This window comes from Gastrolobium bilobum, unplaced genomic scaffold (assembly GCF_033153095.1).
Source record: "Gastrolobium bilobum isolate Gb01-03AN ecotype WA unplaced genomic scaffold, APGP_CSIRO_Gbil_v1 utg1816, whole genome shotgun sequence".
NCBI classification, from domain to species: Eukaryota; Viridiplantae; Streptophyta; class Magnoliopsida; order Fabales; family Fabaceae; genus Gastrolobium; species Gastrolobium bilobum.
This window is the reverse complement of record NW_026896632.1, coordinates 135,988-158,526: the sequence shown is the minus strand read 5'-3', so window position 1 is coordinate 158,526 and position 22,539 is coordinate 135,988. Positions and strand designations below refer to the sequence as shown.

The window sequence follows — 22,539 nt, the reverse complement described above, 5'->3', positions numbered from 1 at the left end:
ATCTCTTTTCCAGCACTGAGAAGGACATTACGTGAGTGGCAGGTGCGCCATCAGTTGGTGTTGTTCTTTGTGATTTTCTACCTTTTTTTGGTCCTTATCTCCCTCCATCTACCTGGTCTTTCTACTTCTCTGATTTTTGGTGCCCTATGATGCGCCTTATGAGTATGAGAGTGACAGCCATGTTAATATCACTGATCCTGCGACCGGGACCAATGGCCAAACCCTCAATGCTACTTCTACAGTTTTGGCTGAATTAATTCCATCTAATGCAAAAAAGCGGAAAATAGGTGGTGATGGGGAAAATTATCCACAATGGAGGAAGGCCACTGAAATGTACTTGAAAGGCCATGGTAAGGAAGATCACCTCACTCAGGATGGACACACAAATATGGCTATTAAAGACATGAGGATCTGGGAGGATATGCAGCTGTACACACGAAATCAGCGAACCTTAGATCATCATGTTGATGACATTACCATCCACAGCAACACTATCAAGGAATTATGGCAGTATCTCCATTCCCTTCTATCTGGAAATGTGAATATAAATACAGAGACCTACACCCACATTTGGTACAGTTTTCCCAGATCTCTTCCTATGTCACATCTTCTACTTATATAAATTGGAATGATAAACAAAAAAAAAAAATTAAATAGCTAACTGAACATCTCTGTACTATAACTATGATTTGAAGGTACCCATGTCAGTACAATATGATACAGATGTGAACATTTATTGCATATCAGACACTATTAACTATTAAGGATAAGAACGAGAGAGCACTTATGCTATAAGGAAAATTGCAGCTCTATAAACCCTAATTGATTGAATCAAGTGCCAACTAGCTCAAGTACAAAGGTAAATTTATTGAGTAATGCCATCAGCTTTCTTTATTGGAACCAGCTCAACCTAAAAGCTTATATGGTACATGCATAACTAAGAATAATTTTTCATCACACATGCCATCTCATGTGAAAGCTTTTTGGGCATGATGAATGGGCAGTAAGGATCAATTCAATCTAATACCATGTCACCAATTCAATCTAAAAGCTTCATCTATTTTAACTGCAAGCCCAGAAGTAATTTTATATCAAACAGATATCTTGTGTTGTTATAGCAAACTGATGTTGGACAGTTAGGCATTTCCTATCTCATTGCACATTTGAAACGATTAGTGCATTTTTGACAGCATGAAATCGAATAACCTTACGAGTTTAAGGTTCAATACTTGAGAACATTAACTCCTGAAGACTCTTTTGGTGGAATATTTGTTCCATTCGTGCTTCCACAAAGACTTAAGAAGATGTGTTTTACTCAACTATCAGATTATTCTCTTTGGCTCATAACTAAAATTTTCAACTTTATAGTGAGAGAGTTTTTCAATATGAAGAAAACAGAAATTCTCACAGACCATTTGACAGAAGTCCCAGTAGGACAGAAAATATATTAAACTTGTATAATGATGTTTGGATAGCAACATTAATTATTTCATTACAACTACTCATACCTCTACTATTCTCTTCCTCAAAAACTTGGATGTAACTTCTTTAAATACCAACTTCACATCTACCTCAGAAAACTGTAAGAAGAGAGAACAATACATAAATGTTAAAATGTAAAACCAAATGAATTCAAAACAATAGGCATACAGCAGATGGTGATCATTTGTCCATCAAACAAGAAATCCCAAGAACTGAGGAAGAAAGTATATACAACTCAAATACAGGAAAATAAATTAGAAAAACATAATATCTATTGCCAGTAAAAGATTGACCAACAGTAGGATACTACACACACTAAACAAGGGAAAAGAAAACATGAGTAACATCCTTATTTTGCCTTGGTTCTTGGGTCAGGGGAGGAGACAAATAAAGACATTTTATTAGACAGAGAAGAGAAAATATTGCTAGGAGAGGATAACATATCCTCCTTAATAGGGAAATTTAAAGAAAATGAAGCCAAATAGGCTAAAATAAGTAGCAAAGCTGGCACATATCCCTGTATCCAGTAATGGATATTCCCTTAAAACAACCATGAGCAGAGCACCAAAGAAAGAAGAACTAAATATTGGTAGCACAATGCTAAAAAGCCTTGAGAGTCGCACTAATACTCTTAAACTGGTTGTCAGTACTTTTTCTATGAGAGTCTTCTAAGTTATTCAGTGCTAGGTTAGCACTAAGTAAGACCTCCCAGAAGTTAATACCCCCTCAAATTCTTCTCAGGTTGTCAGCAGAAATGTAAACTTATTTTGCATGTTTCCTTTACTCAAGAAACATGTTTAAAGTGTCATTAACCGACTATCTCAAAAGCTTAAAATATTAGGTAAAAGCACATAAATGGTCTTATTACATCTCTTTGGGCTCTTTAAGCAGAGACAATGTTCTGGCCAAATTTTGAAATGTGCTGAAAGCCTGAAATTGAACTTCTATTTACAAGAATAGTAGTGGCTAGAACTGAACTCATGACCACTTCGTCAATAAGGTTTTCATATCACGTCATAAACTAACAATCCGAAAAGCTTAAGTTGCAAGATGAAGGCAAATGAATGGTTATATTACATCTCTTAACAGAAAGATTTGGCAGAATTAGGTCTCAGGAGGAGAACTTTTTTAGCTGTCCTCATAATTTCTTCCATAGATGAAATAACACACAGTACTCTGAATTCTGAAATAACCTCCTACCTTTAGGATATTTTTGCATTACTTTCCTCAACAGATCTGTTGAGGAGCTTCATGCGCACACCCAGAAGAGAAGTAACAAAAACACTCAATTCTGCAGTTAAAACAGGACAATCACCTATATTTATCAACTCTCTTTATAAAAGAATTCACTAAGAGTGAGAAGTGTGTAAAAGAGGAGGGTTAGTAATCCTCCCAAGGCTACAAAGAAACATCAGAGAAAAAGCAACAAAAGAGAGAAAAAAAATCAGTTCATTTAAGCAACCCAGTCTGTTTGCATGTCTGACTTAGAAAAACACCCATAAAAAATGACCAAGAGCAGAAAGAGCGCTGAGCCTAAGATACAATATATGTATCACTTTATAATCCAAAAAATAAAATAAAACAAAATAAATTATAAATAAATAACTAGAACTATAAAAGTAGTACTTACTAAAGGGGTTGGTTTGGGTGGAGTTGGCTTTATATGAACATCACCTTCGTCAATTTCACCATCAACAATCACTTCCTCATCTTCATCCTCGTCCTCAAGAATCTCCGCAATGGATTCAGTATTACTCCACAGTGTTGCATCATTTGTGACAAACCCATTTTCTGTAAGTATTTTCAGAACCTTTTCTTCTAATGATGAAAGGGCTTTCCTTCTTGGTATTTTGTTTCTAATTTGAAGAACTTTTACCAACTCATCACCAGCAATTTCCTGCAAATTACCATTCACATCAGCTTCTATCCTAAGCACCATATTCAAAAAAAACTTTCTAATAAAGTCTTCAATCATTTTGATAACAAAATTTTTAATCAAGTTAATGTATATTCCTCTCATACACACATGTACAAACAAAAAACTATCAATGGCAACAGATGAGCCAAAATGCCTACATAAAGGTTTCAAAAATAAAAAACCAAGAAAACTTCACATCAAATGACAGTATCAGGGAATGGTAATAACGATCAACACAGCAACAATCAAATACAGTCAAGCCCTGTCTCCAGTCCCAGACGCCATTCCCTAACACTGGCTCAAAGATCAAAAAGCTTTAGCTTAAGGGGGAGTGTTGGAATATATAAAAAATATCCCGTAATATCCCTTTGATTGTAAAAGGAGAAACCCTTTGAAGGAGAATTCTCTCCTTTTCTGTTTGTCATTCAATCTGCCATCACATATGCATTCTTTCACTTTTTCTCTTCTCTGTTTTCTCAGCTCTCTCTGAAATCTCAGACTCCGTTTTGGGGTTCATTACATTCTATATGCAGTCTGCTTCATTTATTCACAACATGTGCATGTGTTAACAGCTTTTTTATTTAATATTAACATAGTCAAATTTTATTGAATGTTATAAGTTAGCGACTTAGTGTTAGATCACAAAGTAACCCCTTTGGGAGATATGGAAGTGTTTTCAATGGACTGATCTACCATCTTTTGAAGACTCCAGCAAACTCAGCAACAGTTCTCAGCCTTTCACCTTGAGGACAAGGTGAAAAGTTTTGTAGAGAGTATTATAATAAAAGCCCCAATAATTCATACGTATAAGAGAAGAAATAAGCAGAAGGCAGGCCATGTCGGCCAAGAAGATAAGGAGTAGCACTAGCTAAAGGGGGGGGGGGGCGGGGGGGTACAGTTAGGATATTTTTAAATGTCTTGAAACTTAATAAGAAAATAGGTAGGAGTATAAAATAGGAATTTCGTGAGCAGTAATGGGTCTGTCGATAGTTTGTTGTTAAGGAAGTGGGCCAGAGAATTCACTGGAGAGGAAGGTTAAGAAGAATCAACCTTTTAACCTTCATCAATGTGTAATCGTCTTCATCTAACTGTTGCGATATTATTCATCTTCTTCTTAAACATGAACCTTCTTGCAAACAGAGGGAGATTTACTAAATAAAGTGCAGTCTTTTCCATTCTTTCTCCTTGTTTATGTGAATTCCTAAACCAGCACGTTTCAGTTCATTAATAAGTAAATAATATCACATGATAAAAATTTCATAATACTTTTTTTTTACTATCACAGTACTAAAAAAGAGATGTGCAAATAAGGGATAGCAAGTGTTTTTTATTGTTAGCACCTATCTTCAGTAAGGAGTGCGTCTTTTGGCCCCTCCCACCTCTAGGCATTAAAGGTCATTAACCTCTTAAGGCGCCTTATGCCTTTAACTACCTTGCTACATTAGTATTTGACCTAATCATTAGTAGAGATATGTTTTTGTACTTTGTATGATATTCACATCAAGTCAATACTATTCTTATATTATTGAGAGCCTCCTTTCTCTCTGTTTCTCCTTCCCGACCTAAACCCTATAATTTCAATAGGCTCTGGCTCCTTCTACTTGTGGGAACCCCCCAGTTTGGCTGGGATATAGCTGTTTGCTCCTATATGATTGGCTTGCTACTGTTTGGTGGCTATTCACCTCTGTTTGGCTACTGTTCCTGCATGGAATATTATGTTACAGTTGCTGTTTGGCCATATTTTGAGCTGTTTAGCTGGGTTATCTAAGCCAGGTCCTTCACAAAATAGTATTAATCCTGTTAAGTGCCATTGTCCAAATACAAGAAACAAATTTCAAGGAATATAGGAACTGTTGAGGACAGAATAACATCTCACAGAGACATTCACAGATCAGGAACAATTCAAAAGGTTTTTATTAAAGAAACAGCAGAAAGTGATATAGGATAGCAGAGCATACTTCAACATGTTCATAAAGCTCAGGAGGAGGCAACTTGATGGCATCAAACATCTTTGGTTTCCCACACATCTTAACCAAAGTTTCTACCTCATTACAGATTGCTCGCACTGCATCCTGACAGTAGACAACAGGTAAAAGATTATAAATTGGTAATTATGAATAGAGTTGTTCATAAACCCTCAAAGAAAACAAAGGACACATAAAAATGAGAACAAAGTAAAGCATGCCAATCCCACTATAACCAAAAATAAATCTCTAAGGGAGGCAAGTGGCTTACTCTCGTACCATATCACCTTTTTTTAGTGAACATTTTAAATTCCCAATGCCATAATAGTGGTAGAAAAAAATGAGAATTGGTCATAATAATATACATAGATAAACATCAACATTACCTTTATCTCAAACTAGAAAATGGGTGGTTTTAAGAGACGTCTTGAAATAATTTAACATTGGTACATTAGTGAAGACAAGGATATTTTAGAGATCAAAAACTTCAGTGATGACACCTTGCTTTTTATGCTCTGTAATAAGCAGCCATAAATAAATGCATTTAGCATGAACCCGAGCCAACAATATTTTAAACAACACATACATTTGACTTTAGCAGAGGGAAAGAAAATTCATCAAATGTACTAATGATTAGTAAGCTTGTCTACACACTACTATAAGGTAACAACCTGACCAACTTCTACAGCTTTAAGTAACTTCTCTTCTGGAAGAAAATTGCTATAACCCTGCGATAAAAATTTATAGCAGCTCAGCCAGTAGGAAAGTACAACCATAAGAGTTTCAAGAATCAAGATTGAAATATACTAGATTATGGAAAGATATGATTTTTGCCATCATTTTTTCATACACGCCTGAAAGTAAGTGGTCACAGTTCTTTGCTTTCAAAATACTGAAAATTTTAAGAGTAGAAAAATATTGCAATCTGTTCTCCCTGTAGCAAAATCACCTTAATCCCAAACTAATTGGGGACGGCAGTCGGCGAACCAAAATAAAAGCAAGATAAGTTTAAGGGAAAAGAATTAATAAATAGGAACAAAAATAAATAAAAGAAATAAATTAAACAGAGAAGAAATCTTTAAGATGCTAGTTCAATAAAAAAAATCAATAACTGTGATTGCATGTACTTGATGAGGATAAGGATTGCAAACACAAAAATTAGGAGTTTCAAATATTTGATCTTTAAGATGTAGAACTTTCTCTTATCTTTGTTTGCACAAATAAATTAGATTCAAAATTAAGGTCCTATTCCAAATGTAAATCTCCACTTAAATAGTTAAATCTCGGTAATCTATAAGTTAAAACAGGGCCCTTTTCTGTAGGGGTGTTCGCGGTCTGGATTGGATCGGTTTTGGAAGCAAAATTCATCCGATCCAATCCCTTCGGTTTGATCATATAATCATCCATTCGGTTTGAATTTTTTTTCAAATCCGATCCAATCCAAATTTTTTCGGTTTGGATTGGATCGGTTTTCGATTTTTTGAAAATCCTAATATTTATTTCATGATTGTTGTGCAAATAACATCTTTTGTATATATTGGCTTTGTAATTTTATTTTTATTTTTTAAATACAAAAGCATTAGTAAACAATAATATAATTTTTTTTTTTTGGCAATGAGATATGAAGTTATAAAGATAAAATTGTGTTCATAAGATATGACTAGATTTTTTCTTGAGTTTAGTTGATGGGTTAATAGGTCTTAGGTTTAGAAATTTTTAGGCTGTGATTAGGGAAAGACCCAAATAGGTAGAGGGGATTAGGGAAATACTCAAATAGGTAGAGGAGAATTAATATATTGGATCGGTTTGGATTGGATCGGTTTTCATCAACCCATCCAAAAACCGATCCAATCCAATTAAAATTTACTGTTTTTTTTCGGTTTTCAGTTTTTCGGTTTATTCGGTTATCGGTTTTTTGGTTCAGTTACCGCGGTTTGAATCGGTTTGGATCGGTTGATGAACAACCCTACTTTTCTGTTTTCAGCACTTCCACAGGACTATACCAAGGCATATTATTTCCAAATATCAATTTCTATTGTAGAGTGATGTGCCTCTGTCAAGTGTGGTTTTTCCATGTTAAAATTGATAAGAATTGGGTCATAAGAGAGCAATTTAAATACATATTTGCTAATTATATTGATTCTTTCTTTTCAATTATAGTTCTCACCTATTGGTTGTGTTTTTACAGGTAAAAGAAGTGAAAATTACAAAATTATAAAAAGCTTGTTGACGCGATTCCACGAGGGTATTTTTGGAAGAAGAAAAAGAGTCTTATAAATAGGAGACTTTGCACAGAAATTAGGTTAAAAGGTGAAGAAATTCGAAATTTGAAAGAAAACAAGGAAATGATTTGGCGCTGATCGTGCGGGTGCCATGAATGCAGTCCTTGATTTGTGGAGTCACGGATTTGGCGCTGATCGTGCGGGCGTCATGAATGCAATCCTTGAATTGTGGAATTATGATCAAAATGAAAAATTAATGAAATTAAATTCAAAGATTATAACCTGATTGACCAGTTGCCTATTTAAAGGGTGGTCCTCCACCATTCCAAGACATTGGAGACAATTCAGACCTATTTCTTCAGAAGGAGACCGACGGCAGAGCTCAGAAGGATTCTTCCACAGTTCTTCTTCTTCATCTATTTCTCTGTAATTTTATGCTTTGGAATATTGGATTATTGTTAGCCATGATTATGCTTGGCTAATTCTCTTTTATTGTAGTTAGGGTCAGGAGCCCTATGTGAACCCTTGTTACGATGGATTGATTTAGTTTTATTCATTTGTATAATTATCTTTGTCTCTACCTTGTGCGTATTTCCTATTCTCTTTATTAGAACTGATCAATCTGATAGTTGGGAATAGTTTGAGGGTTAGAACCCTAGATAGGAATATTGGGGTTTTCATCTTGAAAGGGGGTAGGACAACAATTGGTATGCATGCTAGGAATAGATGTGTATTTAATTGCGGATGCTTAAATTATTGCGTTCATTGCTTAATACCATGAGGAACATTGCAAGGAATTGGGGTTCCAATTGGGGATTAAAGGGTTATTAGAGTAGATGAGGTGTACAGCTTATACAGCTGTACACAGGGTCAATATTGTAATTAGCCAGAGGGACATTTATGTAATTAGCATATTAGAATAGATGTGTTACACAGTGGTCTAATATAGACCTCAGAGATATGCCACGTCACTGGTTTATCCACCCTGTGTACAGCTGTATAAGCTGTACACCTCATCTACTCTAATATGCCCCCTCAAACTCAGGGTGGATGGAGATAACTCAGAGAGTCCACCACCTTGAGTTTGTCCCTCAAAACAGCAAATCTGGAGGCAGAGAGACTCTTAGTGAGTGTATCAGCAACTTGATCCAAGGAAGGAATGTGGCAGACTCGGATTTCTTTAGCAATAACACGTTCTCTTACAAAAAATATGTCCAATTCCATATGCTTAGTCCTAGCATGAAGAACCGGATTATGAGACAGAGAGACAGTACTCAGATTATCACACAGAATGAGAGGAGTGCCAAACTGAATTTGGAGCTCATGAAGGAGAGATTTGAGCCAGAGAACCTCAGCGGTAGCAAGAGCAAGGCTGCGATACTCTGCCTCAGTACTGGACCGTGCAACCAGATTTTGCTTCTTGGACCACCAAGACACCAAGTTGGAACCAAAAAAGATACATGCTCCTGAAGTAGACCGTCTATCATCCGGGTCACTAGCCCAATCTGCATCACAAAAAGCAGTGATAGAGAATAATTGACTTGGATGACATGGCTGCAACAGCATACCATGATGCAGGGTGCCATTCAAGTAACGTAAGATCCTCTTGACTGCAGCCCAATGCTCTTCAAGAGGCTGAGCCATAAATTGGCAAGCTTTGTTAACCGAGTAGCTGATGTCAGGTCTAGTTAGGGTAGCATATTGGAGAGCCCCAACAATGGAGCGATAGAAGGATGGATCTGAGTAGTAATTGGCCCCAAATTTGGAGAGTTTGCAGCCAGATTGAAGTGGGGTAGAGATACCCTTGGCTTCTGCCATGTGAGCTCTACCAAGAAGATCTTTAATATATTTGGACTGATTAAGAATCAAAGCACCAGAGGATGTCCTCTGAACCTCAATACCAAGGAAGAAATCAAGATCCCCAAGGTCTTTAAGAGCAAACTCAGAATTAAGTTGCTGAATAAGAGTCTGAATAAAGCTTGAATCATTGCCAGTGATGATTATATCATCAACATAAACTAAGAGAAAGATACATTGTGCTGACTTCCTGTAGATAAACAGGGAAGGATCACATTTACTAGCAACAAATCCAAGATGCAGTAGAGAAGTCTTGAGCTTATCAAACCAAGCTCGTGGTGCCTGTTTAAGGCCATAAAGAGCCTTATGTAACTTACAGACCAGAGACTTAGTTGTGGATTCAAAGCCAGGAGGTTGTTGCATGTACACCTCCTCATCAAGGGTGCCATTGAGAAAGGCATTATTGACATCTAGTTGCCTTAAAATCCAGCCAAAAGAGATAGCAATAGTAAGGATAGTGCGGATGGTAATAGGCTTAACCACTGGGGAAAAAGTTTTTGTGTAATCAAACCCAGCCTGCTGATGAAAACCTTTGGCCACCAACCTAGCCTTATACCTGTTGAGGGTGCCATCAGGATTTTCTTTAACGCGAAAAACCCACTTGCATCCAATGGCAGTCCGGTTGGGAGGAAGAGAAACCAAAGACCAAGTTGAGTTAGCTTGTAGTGCAGACATTTCAGATTTCATAGCAGCAGACCAGTTGGGGTTAGCCAAGGCTTGTTTTAGTGTGGCAGGTTCAAGGGAAGTATACATGACTTGTGGGTGAGGTACAGTCTTGGAGCGGGTAGTAACAGTGTGAGAGGGTGAGATATGGAATGGTCTAGAGGGTATATATTCAGAACCAGAGTCAACAGAAGAAGGAGAAGAAGAACTAAAGGAAATAGGAATAGGAGAAAATGAACCTGAAGATAAACCAGGGCTGGAGAGTGATGAAGAGGAATCTGCTGGAGCTACACTGCATGGTGATGATGATGAGGTGTTGCTGTTGGATGCTTGGGAACCTTGAGTGGTCAAGCTCTGTTGAGGTGATGAGAGTGACGAATGTACAGGAGCAGGAGACTTGATATGTGAGTCTACCAAAGGAATCAAATTAGAAACAGGAGGGGAGGAATGAGCAGTAGCATTGCTGGATGATGAACTGAACCAAATGGGGTAAGGAAACTTTGTTTCATTAAAAAGGACATCCTTAGAAACAAACAACCTGCCAGATGAGTTCAAGCACTTGTAGCCTTTGTGAGTAGGGGAATAGCCAAGAAAAATACACTCACTGCTCCTAAAGTCCAGTTTGTGGTTGTTGTATGGTCTTAGGAAAGGGAAACAAGCACACCCGAAGACCTTGAATGACTTGTAGTCAGGCAATGTTTTGTGTAGTTTGATAGAAGGAACTTCAAAATTCAAGGCAGCAGTGGGAAGAGAATTAATAAGATACACAGCTGAGATAAAGGCATGGTCCCAAAATTTGATGGGTAGGGATGCATGAGCAAGTAAGGTAAGACCAGTTTCAACTATATGACGATGCTTTCTCTCAACAACACCATTCTGATGATGGGTGTGAGGACAGGCAACCCTATGAACTATTCCGTGATTTTTAAGGTGTTGATGAAAGGGTCTAAATTCTCCACCCCAATCAGTTTGAAGGGCTTTAATAGTGGACTGAAAATTGTTTGAAACAAGGGCTTGAAACTGATTAAAAACAACCAATGCTTCTGACTTTTGTTTAAGGGGATAAATCCAAGTGTATCTAGAGTGGGCATCTACAAAAGATATGTAGTAGGTGAAGCCCATTGAGGACTTGACAGGAGCTGGACCCCACAAGTCACTAAAAACAAGGTCAAAAGGTTTTTCATACACTTTAGTAGACGAGCCAGAATGTAATCTGTGTATTTTTCCCAAACAACACGCAGAACAAAAGGAAATGTCAGTTTTATTAGGCACAGGAATATTACAAGACTTGAGAACTGAATTTAGAGCCTCAGTGTGAGGATGACCTAGTCTACAATGCCAAAGAGAGTACATATAGTTTGACCCTATAGGACTTGAGCTACTGACTTTATTAGATGTGTTTGGTGTGAGTACATTGGTGAGTGGAGTATCAGTACAAGCTGAAACACTGTAACTAGTACATAGGGAATTAGGACTATAAGAAACAGAATTGGATGTAGAAGCAGAAGCACACTGTTGGCTGGACGGCAGACTTGAATTGGGGTGAAGATTAACTCCTTGAAAGCTGTACAATCCATCAGTTCCCAAAGCTCCTTCCAGCAAGACCTCATGAGATGCCTGAGATTTGACAAAGCAAGTGAAAGGGTGAAATTCAAAATAAACACTGTTATCTCTAGCAAACTGGCTAACACTGATGAGATTTTTAGTGATGGAGGGAACAAGTAATAAATTGTTAAGATATAGGTGAGTATGAGGTTTGAGGGGAGAAGAAAAGGAAGAGCAACCCGTAGCATTGACTCTCAAACCTTGGTCGTTGCCTATGTAAACCTGGTCTGCACCTGATAGTTGTGTGCTTTGTAGAAGATTTTGAGGATTGGCAGTCACATGGTGAGAGGCACCTGAGTCTGGATACCACTCTATGGACTGAACATTTGAAGGAGTAGGCAAGAGTCCTTGGCCGTGAGATTGTGAAGCCATATTACAAAGCTGTGAAGCATGATGCTGAGACTGATTTGTGGTCACCAAAGCTTGTGGCTGGTTGACATTAGCAGATCTGTTGTACTGAAAGGACCTCTGAAATGAAGGTTGTGGTTGTGTAAAGAACTGATGAGATTCTGGTGATGAGAACTCAGGCACAAAGTTCTCATCAAATCTATACCAGCAACTTTGGACTCCATGTCCAAATTTGTAACAGAGTTGACATTGAACATTGCTTCGTCCTCTGCCTCTTCCTCCTCTGTTATTCCCACCATAAAACCTTCCTCTTCCTCTTTCATTATTTGTATTATAAGGTCTTTGAGTCTGACTTGCTTGAATAGGAGTAAAAGGAGTTCTCATAGCTGTCGAATCAGGTCTTGAACTTTCTTTTGGATCAGAGGATACCTTCTGAACTACATTAACAGTCATTGAATCAGAAAGAAGAGTTTCGTTCTGCCTGGCTAGCATCATTTCATAGGACATCAGTTCAACACGTAAATCATTGAGTGAGTATGGATTTTCTCGAGCTCGAACAGCAGTAACAAACGCATTAAAATCAGAAGGAAGACTAGCTAAAATCAGTTCAGTTTGTTCTTCAACTGAGATAGGGCTTTTGATAGCCTTCAACTCATCACAGATAGTTTTAACTCGACGAAGATATTCAGCAACAGATCTGCCACCTTTCTTGATGGTGCGAAGCTCAGATCTGAGTTGATGAGTTTTGGACTTCATCATACCTTGAAAAAATTTGTGGATTTGCTCCCAGGCTTCATACGCATGAGAGACACCAAGGATCTCGTTCAGGATTTCTTCTGAAACAGTAGACAGAATCCATGAAAGAAGCATTTGATCTTGACGTATCCACTCAGTGTAAAGAGGATTAACAGCTTCATCAATACGAGCTTGCTCAGACTCGAACTGAAGCGGTATCTTTGGGTTAACAAGGAAGTGGTGGAGTTGATGAGATGTGATTACTGGTTCTACAACTTGATTCCAGATCAGAAAGTTGTTTTCCGTAAGTTTGACGGAGATCTGATGAGTGAACAGTGATGGAGAAGATGACCGGTGCTCTGTCGTTCCATTTCTGGTGGTTGTTCCTTCAGCTGAAGACGACTGAGACGGTGGATGCGAAGCGGAAGACATCAAGTGGTTGGATCCGTATCAGGCCCTCAGAGAGAGGGCTTTGATACCATAAAAGAAGTCATAGAGGAGAGAGAGAGAAGAGAGAACGAAAGCTAGAAGAAAGAGAGTAAAGTGATTCATTGAAATGTGCATGTGTTACACAGTGGTCTAATATAGACCTCAGAGATATGCCACGTCACTGGTTTAGTTGTAACCAAAATCAGTTAGCTGAAACTGAATGAGTATGCTAATTACATAAATGTCCCTCTGGCTAATTACAATATTGACCCTGTGTACTGTATAAGTTGTACACCTCATCTACTCTAATAAGGGTTAACCTTGCAAGGAATTGAGAGTTAACTAATAAATATTTTTAGATAATAATTTATCCGAGTAATTATATGAATAAATATTGTGAATCAATCCAAAGTAAGAAGTGGGGATTATAAGGTGAGTGCGCTCTAGCTACAATATTTCTCATATTTTTATCCAAATCATTTTGCATCATTCTCTTATTTTTAAAATACAAAAATACGTCTTTGTCTTTAATTTCTATTGTTCTTCAAATCACTTGGGTTTTATATCTTGAAATGACGTTTATAAGATATTCGCTCACAATCCCTGTGGAGACGATAACTTACTTATCACTTTATTACTTGAACGATCGGTACACTTGCCGGTGAGCATCATAGAGGTGTTCAACAAAGTAACTAGCCCAACTCTAAAAGACCACTCAGTTGGCTTTCATGGAAGCCGCTTAACTTTGCAATTCACATTTGGTCTTAATTGATGATAACCTAGTTCTATTTTATATGTAGCTGAAAAACAAAGTTGAGAGGGGACAATTTTTACAACTCTGAGTTGCTTCCAACCAATTTCCAGACTATGTAAATAGCTAATATCACAAATCGACAAGCTGGTTGTAACATCAGGAATGAAGATAACTGGCATTCTTTTATCTGTATTCAAGTATCAAAACATGTCAAGCCTGTTTGTTATCTTGGTTTGCCTCTTGGCTCTTCGAGTTAGTGGTGGCATTAGATCTTATCAAAGTAACTAAGAAAAAACACTAAAGCAAAGAATATCGAGTATAATTGTATAAAGGGAAAGCAAATATTCATTAACTTCACTGTTTATATAATTTGGTTCTCAGAAATCTTTTATCTTTTATTTCCCAGAAACTAGGGCAGTTATACATGCATAAGTTCCTTTTGAATGACAAGTTACACATAATTATAATGCCAGCTTCTGTTCTATTAGCATATTCCTAACATGTTATTGTTCACAAGCAAGAATAATGCCTTACCTCTATCATCAATATTGCACTATCTGTGCCAGCCAGTAAGAGGTCCAACTCAGAGTTTTCCATCTCCTTAGTTGTAGGATTTACTATATACTTATCACCAACAAGACCGATTCGAACTCCAGCAACTGCTTTTGACATTGGCACTTCTGAAAGTGCACTGTGGAAATTAAATGATTAAGATTAATGATTTTACGCAGAGTGCTTATGGGCATGTGTAGATAGCATGCGTTGGTGTCTCAGAGAGCATCATACATATATTTTCACACCTATCTACTTGTTCTTCTTTCCTCTTTTTATTGAATTCTCTTTAATTTTATGTTTTGGTAAACAAAAGTGTAGAGTAAGAGGAGTTCTTGTTAATATTGAAAAAGAAAAGGATAGCATTGTGCATGGAATCTAAGTGCCCCAGGGTCGGCAGCAAAATAAAATGAACAACTTACACTGCTATACCAGCTGCAGTGACAGCCAAGGAATCAGGGGAGTGCAACCCATCATAGCTTAAAACCTAAAAGCATAAATTAACAGTAGACAATTACATGTGAAATTTCCACGAAAAAGGAACTGTCATTCTAACGCAAAATAAATAATAATAACACATCAAACATTACTACAGCAGAAAAATCAAACAAATGTTGGTTGAGTTGTTAATTGACAAAAAGGGTGTTGGTCCTGGTTATCTCTTATTGCCTAGTAAGTTTACAGCTATGGCATTTTCGACGGAAACTTGTATATTCACAGCACCTGCCAATTCATTGGTGGCAAACAATTTAAAACCACCTACAACTTATGGTATTTACTAACATCTAATATGAAGACCAACAAGAAAAGGATTGAAATATTCAATATTTTTCCATAATTATCTATCTACAATTTTTGTAATCAATGGTCAGACAAAAGTTTAATTTAATAAATAATGCGAACATTTTTCAATAAAATTAAAAAAAAAATCACGATAAATTAATTTGTAGCTAATTATTATATTTTCCATGTCTCATATATAACTAAATAGTGAGAAGCATATAAATTCCTTAATATTAAGGTGATCCTTACGACATTTTTTAAAATTATAATGAATTTATTTAAAGATATAATAAAAAAAATTAAGTCAATTTGAATAAAAATAATTTTCTTGATCCAATACTTTTCTTGACAATTTATTTATCAGTTTGTTAGCTGTTCTATTTTTCATATATCTTGTCATATAATTATTGCCTTATTGGACATTTCTAACATCTGTTATATCCCAACTCAATAAAAGTGAACCGTCAATTGATAAAGCAAAGTCAGTAAACTGAAAAAAAAACACTTAGGAGAAGGACCAACAGAAGTAGACACGTTAACAATAAAATTTTATACGTGGAAATTTTAAGAAGCATACCCAGGATAATATTTGAGTTTCATGGTAGAACCCCTTAGGCATACTAGGACGCAGAGGCCTATCAATCAATCTACAAATAAGAACCTGCAAGCAATATGACAATCAAAAAATAAGGACAAGAAATTAAAACAAAACCTTTTTCCAAGTTCATCCAAATTGCAAATAATAACAAGCCAATACTAATTAAAATTGAATTGATCATATATGCTTAGAGACTTCCCAACCAACATATCCTAGAACTTCTGCAACTGGCTTTTCAGACCTATAAGGTCAAACCAAAAAGTAATCCAACCTTTCATGTCCAGCTTTAACACGTGAAACTCATGCTTCACGGAATCATGGGGTTATTTTGATTGTGATTGGCCTCTTACATAAATGACAAGAAGTGTCTTCCATTACTGCATGGCCTCGTACATATCTTTCAGTATACGTCTTACATTTGAACTCTAAATAAATACTTAGAAACTCTTGAATAGTAACCACCAAGAATATTTGTTCAAGTTTTTCTTACTTTAATGAATTAAAATATGGGTTTATTGTTTCTCTATGAGACAATTTTATCTCCTATACAAACATAAAAGTATGTGGGACCAATGTTTTTTTTTCTCTCTCTTCTCTTCACATGGGCCTACATGGATCCCACACACTTTAATGTGTATATAAGAGATAAATTATCTCCTACAACATGAGAAACACTAATCTCTTAAAATATCAGAATTTGTTTCAATTGGTGGAGTGGCTGCTTACATTCCTACTTTCCTAGGAAAAAGATAAACAGTATAAAGATGCCAAAAAAATTGATAAAAGAAGAAAATCACAAAGAGAAGAAAACTAAAAGGAATTTGGGGGATAAGTGATCCTCAATAACTAAAAGGGAGGGAGGGATAAACAACCTGAAATAAAATGATAAAAGCATATTTCCTTGTTTGAGGTATAAAGAAAGTTCAGAAAAAGGGAAAGGCCAGTTCTAATATACCACAGGTATTGATATCAATTCTAATTTCAACCACATTTCAAGTTAATTAACTAAATACGGTCCCATTCAACCACATAAGAATTAAAAAAAAAACAAAAAAAAAACAAAAAAAGAAGTCAATTCAATAGATAAGTGATTAACGGATATAAAACGGGGCTAATTTTTTGGTAACAAATGCAAAATCAAATTTGGCTAACTAATATGTGGTTAAAATTAGAGTTCAAATCAATACCACAATGAATGAAGATTACTTTCAAGATGCACCCAGAGAATTATTGTCCCAGTATCATAGTTTCAAAATACCATAGTTCTCCTAAATTCTTAGCATGATCTAAACTCAATAAATTAAACTTTTGGTCTTATTTCCAGCCCAAAGAAAACTTCATCAAGATAGAAATGGATCACATTGCAAGAAGATCAAGAATCCTCAAAAAAAAAAAAAAGAGTAAAAAAAAGAAAAAAAGATAAGAGCATTGACTGAAAAGAGCTATTGAGATCAAACAAGGAAATCCCTCTCTCTTTAAAAATAAAATAAAAAATAAAAAATACACTCTAGCCCACCAAAAAGACCCATCCCACAAAATTTGAAGAGGAAATCATCTCAGGCTAGAAAAGCTGGCATCCCAACTCCAACCAAATGCACGACAGTCACTCATACTGAAAGAGCACAACAATAAAGCACCTTATTTTTCTTTCTACTCTCGAATTTCTATAAAAGATATAAAAAGACCTCCAAGTTAGGCAGATAAGTCCAACATTTTGCAAACAGCCGAAAGAATCTTTTTATATAAAATAAGAAATTTATTAAGACGAAAAGAAGAACAAAACAGAGGGAAAGGCGGATAAGAAATCCTCCTCAAAAAGAGAAAGGAAAAATTATATATCAAGGAGCAATAGATATCAATGTTGTAAAGCTCCCCAATCCCTCAACAATCTGTAAGGGACAGGATACCCCTTTAAAAAGGCCATGTGCTTTACACCATAGGAAGCCCAATACCTTATCTAATCCCAAACAGCCAAAACAACTTGTCAACAACTGTCGAGCTACCTCGATATGCAATAAGAGATGGCAAAGGCAACATAACAAATGAAAGTGAGAAAAAGGCCATCGACACTTTTCTAAGGTGGAGGGGAGGAAGAAAAAATTAGAGAAGAAACCAAGTACAAAATAAGAGAACAAGACATTCACCTTAAATGAGTCATGACCCATGATAATGACAAATACAGAGGCTTCACCCTTTTTGTCAAAGGAGTGATAGGTATTTAAAAGACTTCATTATTCCTCACACACAAAATGATGGAAAGAGTTCCAATCAGGCTTGTCGGTGGATAAAACTCATAAAAAGACTTCACCAATTGCATAAGGGCATGGAAAACTAAAAAAGTAGTCATCATACATCATCATGAACAAAAATTAAGAAAGTATTCATCATAAACAGTAGTTTTAATCAGAATCTTTCATTAAATTTTCTCTATTATTTACTTTTATGTAAAAAGGAGGATAAGGCCATCCTCCTTACCAAAAGAAACAACAAAGAGATTGGGTGGGCGGGGAAGCAAGCTTGTCAATGCAATGAAGCTCTCCAGTCTCTTCTCATTTCACTATTATGGTGGTTGGCAACTAGAATATGAGTGTAAATTGGAATAGACTTTATTATAAGCAAGAGTGAATCTCAGGAGCAAAGGGGGAACAAATTGCCAATGAAAGTCATAAATTGAAAAAATCTATCTTAGATGGGCATCCAGGATGAAGATTACTTGTCAATTGACGTTAGCAAAGTTCTTAAAAGTCCAAAGTTAATAACTAGAAAAGTAGTACCTCGTGATCCTTTGCCTTTCCTTCTCGTTTAAAAAAACCTCCACTGAAACAATGGAAACTAAAGTATTAAACACCAAAATACAAAAACATTATGCAATGAGCAAAATGATATTAGGAAAAAGTAAAAAGAAAAAAATTCAACGGAAATGTGTGTAACGCATACCTAGTGCGACCAGCTGCTGAAAAACGCTCTTGATAATTAACAGAAAGGGGGAAAAAATCAGATGGCTCGCTAGGAACATCATCCAGACAAACAGTTGTGTACACAATCTGCAATAAAAGAACAACTACATGAATTTTCAGAAGAATAAATTCTGATTTTTTCATGCATAAGTTACTGATTGTTTCCATCCCAAAGAAATGTAAAAATATCATGTTTTTCTTCAGTATTTAAGATGGTAAAAGTAGGCACCAAAAGGGAGGAAATGTCGAGGTACATGTGAAGCATTGTATATCAATGTTGAATTTTGGTAGATACCATCACATCATCATAAGAATTCCATTCCAATTTCCATACTCGCCGTCTTATTATAAAGTATAAGATATTAATTCTTTCAATGTTCCCATCCTGGGTAAATATTCCACAACAAAATGTAGTATCTGAGTCTTAACACTTACTAAGATATATGTCAATAACATCAAGATATTATCTTTTTATGCCAGAAACAGTACATTATTTACTTGAGCAAGCTCATAATCTATTTGCAGAAAGTAAATTATTTTAACAAAAATAGAAAAACCGACAATACTTTGAAGCCAAAAAACCACAATTTTATGGGAATAAAAGAATATATGTTTTAGAAGTGCATGATTCATAGAGACCAATCGTTCCTTTCTTTTTTTATACACAATTTTGATCCATATGACAATGTTCACAATCATGGATAAAGTAATCAACAGAATAAATATGGGAACTTACAGTCTCTCCATCTGTAACTGTAACAGAACCACTTGCTTGTCTTCCAATATGACCAGTCTCAACCAAAATCTGTAGAATGCCACAAAATCTAACATGTAAATCACACTAGTGGTGAATGCACCTCTTTACTCTATCAAGATACTCAGACAACAACCCCACCCCAGGTACAACAGTAATGTAATATAAAAATATCTTGGGAAGAAATAGAAACAAAATTTACCACAGCAATAGAAAGATAAAACTAAAAACTGTTCCATTTCCACATTTATTTAGCTCGAAAGCCTTTAAGAACAAACATTGATGTAATCACAAAAAGGATTGTAATTCTAAAGATTCTTTCATTCAAATTTGTGAAGAAATGGAAGTTAGACGAAAAATACAACAGAGATGATGAAAAACCTTAGAGAAGAAAACAACCGCCATTCAAATATCCTCCCAAAATATAATGAGGAATATTACCCACCTTCAGAAAATTAGAGCCTCAAAGAGACATCGACAATTTCATAGACACAAGCATCTTGCATTATAGTGGTCACCTGGTTGGTAACCAAAAAATAGGGGTGATCATGGGTTGGATTGGTTTAGGAAAAATAATAACCAAATTGATTTAAATTAATTGAGATAGGTTGTGTTAGGTTGAGAAAATTTTCTTTTATTAACCTGAGCTCATAGAAACTGAAAATTAGGATATAAAATAAGGAGACCAAGCTCCTTACAAGCAGAGGTAGCCCTCAATTAAAACTAAAATGCAGAAGAAAACAATGGAGGTTCTTCAGCTGAACAGAATATTTCAGCCCACCCACACTTTTCCAACACACTCAATTCTTGCCTGCCTCTCTGTCTTCTTTTCCCTCATTTGATCCTTACTCCTAACCAATCCCCTCCTCTTCCCACACTCCTTGACACAAAGGTAAGGTTGTTGAAGAACTTTAAAGTCTTGTTTCCCTTTCTGCCATTCCCAATGAAAATAGCAGCAGGGCCAGCTTGGCCACAAACATAATGAACAACCAAACCAACAACAAAAGCAATCATCAAAACCTTAGCAAACCTTTCAAAAAAATCACTAACTACAGCAACACTTAATAAACTTGGTGCATGCAAGCCACCAACCAGCCCAGATCCCTTGTGAATCATTGGCACAGTAACTACTGCAACTATTAAATGAGTAAAAACCCATATTCTTGGAACCATAGCCCCCTCTCCCAACCTTGCATTCATTATATGTCAATGGCATTGTAGTCAAATAGTTGCAATGGTATTCAAATAGCCAGAGTAGTCAAATACCGGCCATGGTAGTGCCATGGCGCTATATAGCACAGCAGATTTCCAGCAAAGCACCATTATATGTAAATGGCATTGCAGGTTTGGCATTGCGGCCTATGAATTTGTGGTTATTTCTTATTCTTGAACAATCTCCCTCCTACCAGGGCTGCCCATGCCATTCATATTTCATACAAAACTTAATTCAGCCCTTTATTTACCTGATCATAAATATATGAACGATTTAAAATCCCCATAATGAGCAACAGTTTTCGATGAGAACCCTTATTCAACCAAAAGAAATGACACGAAAAACAACTTTATCCAACGAAAAACCCGTCCACTTAGGGGGGGAAATACTAAAACAAAACAAAATCAATTTTCAAAACAAGTAAAAGACAGTCAACGTTCAAACGGTCAAACGCATTTGAAGTGAATCCACGCCTCCAACACAGACAATCCAATCCCCTACAAGCCACAAACACTTGTAGACAAAGCAGAGAAAAAAAAATTGCTCCAATAAAAAAAAAATTGACCAATCATACATGTCTATCACCAACGGGAATCTTCACGGAATACGGTTGGAGAGGAATGTGCAGGGTACCACCATCGCCGGTGGACTCCGACGAATCCATAGCAGCTCTAACACCGAACCTGTGACAGTTCCTGCCGGTAAACAGAGAACGGAACTTGCATTTTCCGGAAGCAGCAAAGCGAGAGCAAATAGGGAAGAGGAGACGGTTGGAGAGGAGGAACTGTGGGGGTTGGGAATGGCAGTGCAGTGTGGCGCGGCCATGGATGCTGCTAGGATATGCTAGCATCTTCTTGTTCTTCTTCGCTGTTAGGGTTTTCGATTTTGGAGCAACTTGAAGCTAATGTTGTTCAGTGTTAGTGAGTGTGAGAAAGAAGAAGAAGAAGAAGAGGCGAAGAAGGAGAAGGTGATGCCGTTATCCGCTTCTGCTATTTGGCTCAGACGCGCGCTGAGATTATGGGCTTTGGGATTGGGCTTTTTGGGTCATGGACCACTGCACCGCTGTAAGGGGCCTATACCCATTTTGATTTTGTGCATGCAGCTTATCTCAGGAATAGTATAGATGATATTCATGATTGATTTGCTATAAAAATATATATAATATAGTAGAAAAAAATTGAAATTTGTTTGATTGTTAAAATAAGATACGCGTTAAACAAAAAGTAATTCAAGGGAAAGGGCATATCACTAAATTTTTATAACTCATTAAACTAATGATTTCTTGAATTGGGTTAGATAATCCCCTGAGGTATGTAATTTAGATCATATTATATTTACAAATAATGATTGTGAGATTGACTTGACTGATGTAGTTTTGTATGAGTGTATTCCGACTTTTGACCATATTAAGCTCACTTTTAAAAAGTTTGACCGGATTAATTTTCTAATTAAATTTATTACTATATTAATGTTGTTCGGTATTTGGGACAAAGATGTTTAGCCCAATAAACTAGTATGTTTCTCTTGGATCTGGTGCCCTCTTCAAGGTATCTATGAAGGAAATACCCTTGAGTCAAGCAGATCATTGTGCACATAATACTATAACGGCGTTAGCCAATGGGGTGTATGTGTGCGCACGGTGACAGCATAACAGTAAGAGAGAGAGTGTAACGTACCTTTAGAGTTTACCTTGTATTTTATAGAG

At 36.4% G+C, this 22,539-nt stretch overlaps 1 protein-coding gene across 3 annotated transcripts in view; it reads right to left on the bottom strand.

The window, feature by feature from the left end:
- The window catches only part of LOC133301152 (polyribonucleotide nucleotidyltransferase 1, chloroplastic), a 55,571-nt gene extending 33,813 nt beyond the window's left edge, over positions 1–21,758 (bottom strand). For 2 of the 3 annotated variants that reach the window (XM_061500761.1, XM_061500763.1), the window contains exons 1-11: positions 21,409–21,758; positions 19,604–19,672; positions 18,848–18,954; positions 18,685–18,727; positions 15,890–15,973; positions 14,952–15,016; positions 14,512–14,668; positions 6,036–6,092; positions 5,359–5,472; positions 3,113–3,379; positions 1,509–1,580 (exon numbers count right to left, since the gene is read on the bottom strand). In XM_061500761.1, coding sequence (XP_061356745.1) covers positions 1,509–1,580; positions 3,113–3,379; positions 5,359–5,472; positions 6,036–6,092; positions 14,512–14,668; positions 14,952–15,016; positions 15,890–15,973; positions 18,685–18,727; positions 18,848–18,954; positions 19,604–19,672; positions 21,409–21,684 — 1,311 coding nt within the window. In that variant the 5' untranslated portion in view covers positions 21,685–21,758. Of the gene's footprint in view, positions 1–1,508; positions 1,581–3,112; positions 3,380–5,358; positions 5,473–6,035; positions 6,093–14,511; positions 14,669–14,951; positions 15,017–15,889; positions 15,974–18,684; positions 18,728–18,841; positions 18,955–19,603; positions 19,673–21,408 lie in introns of all 3 variants that reach the window. The other variant, XM_061500762.1, reaches the window with a different exon arrangement.
- Positions 21,759–22,539: the final 781 nt, after the last annotated feature.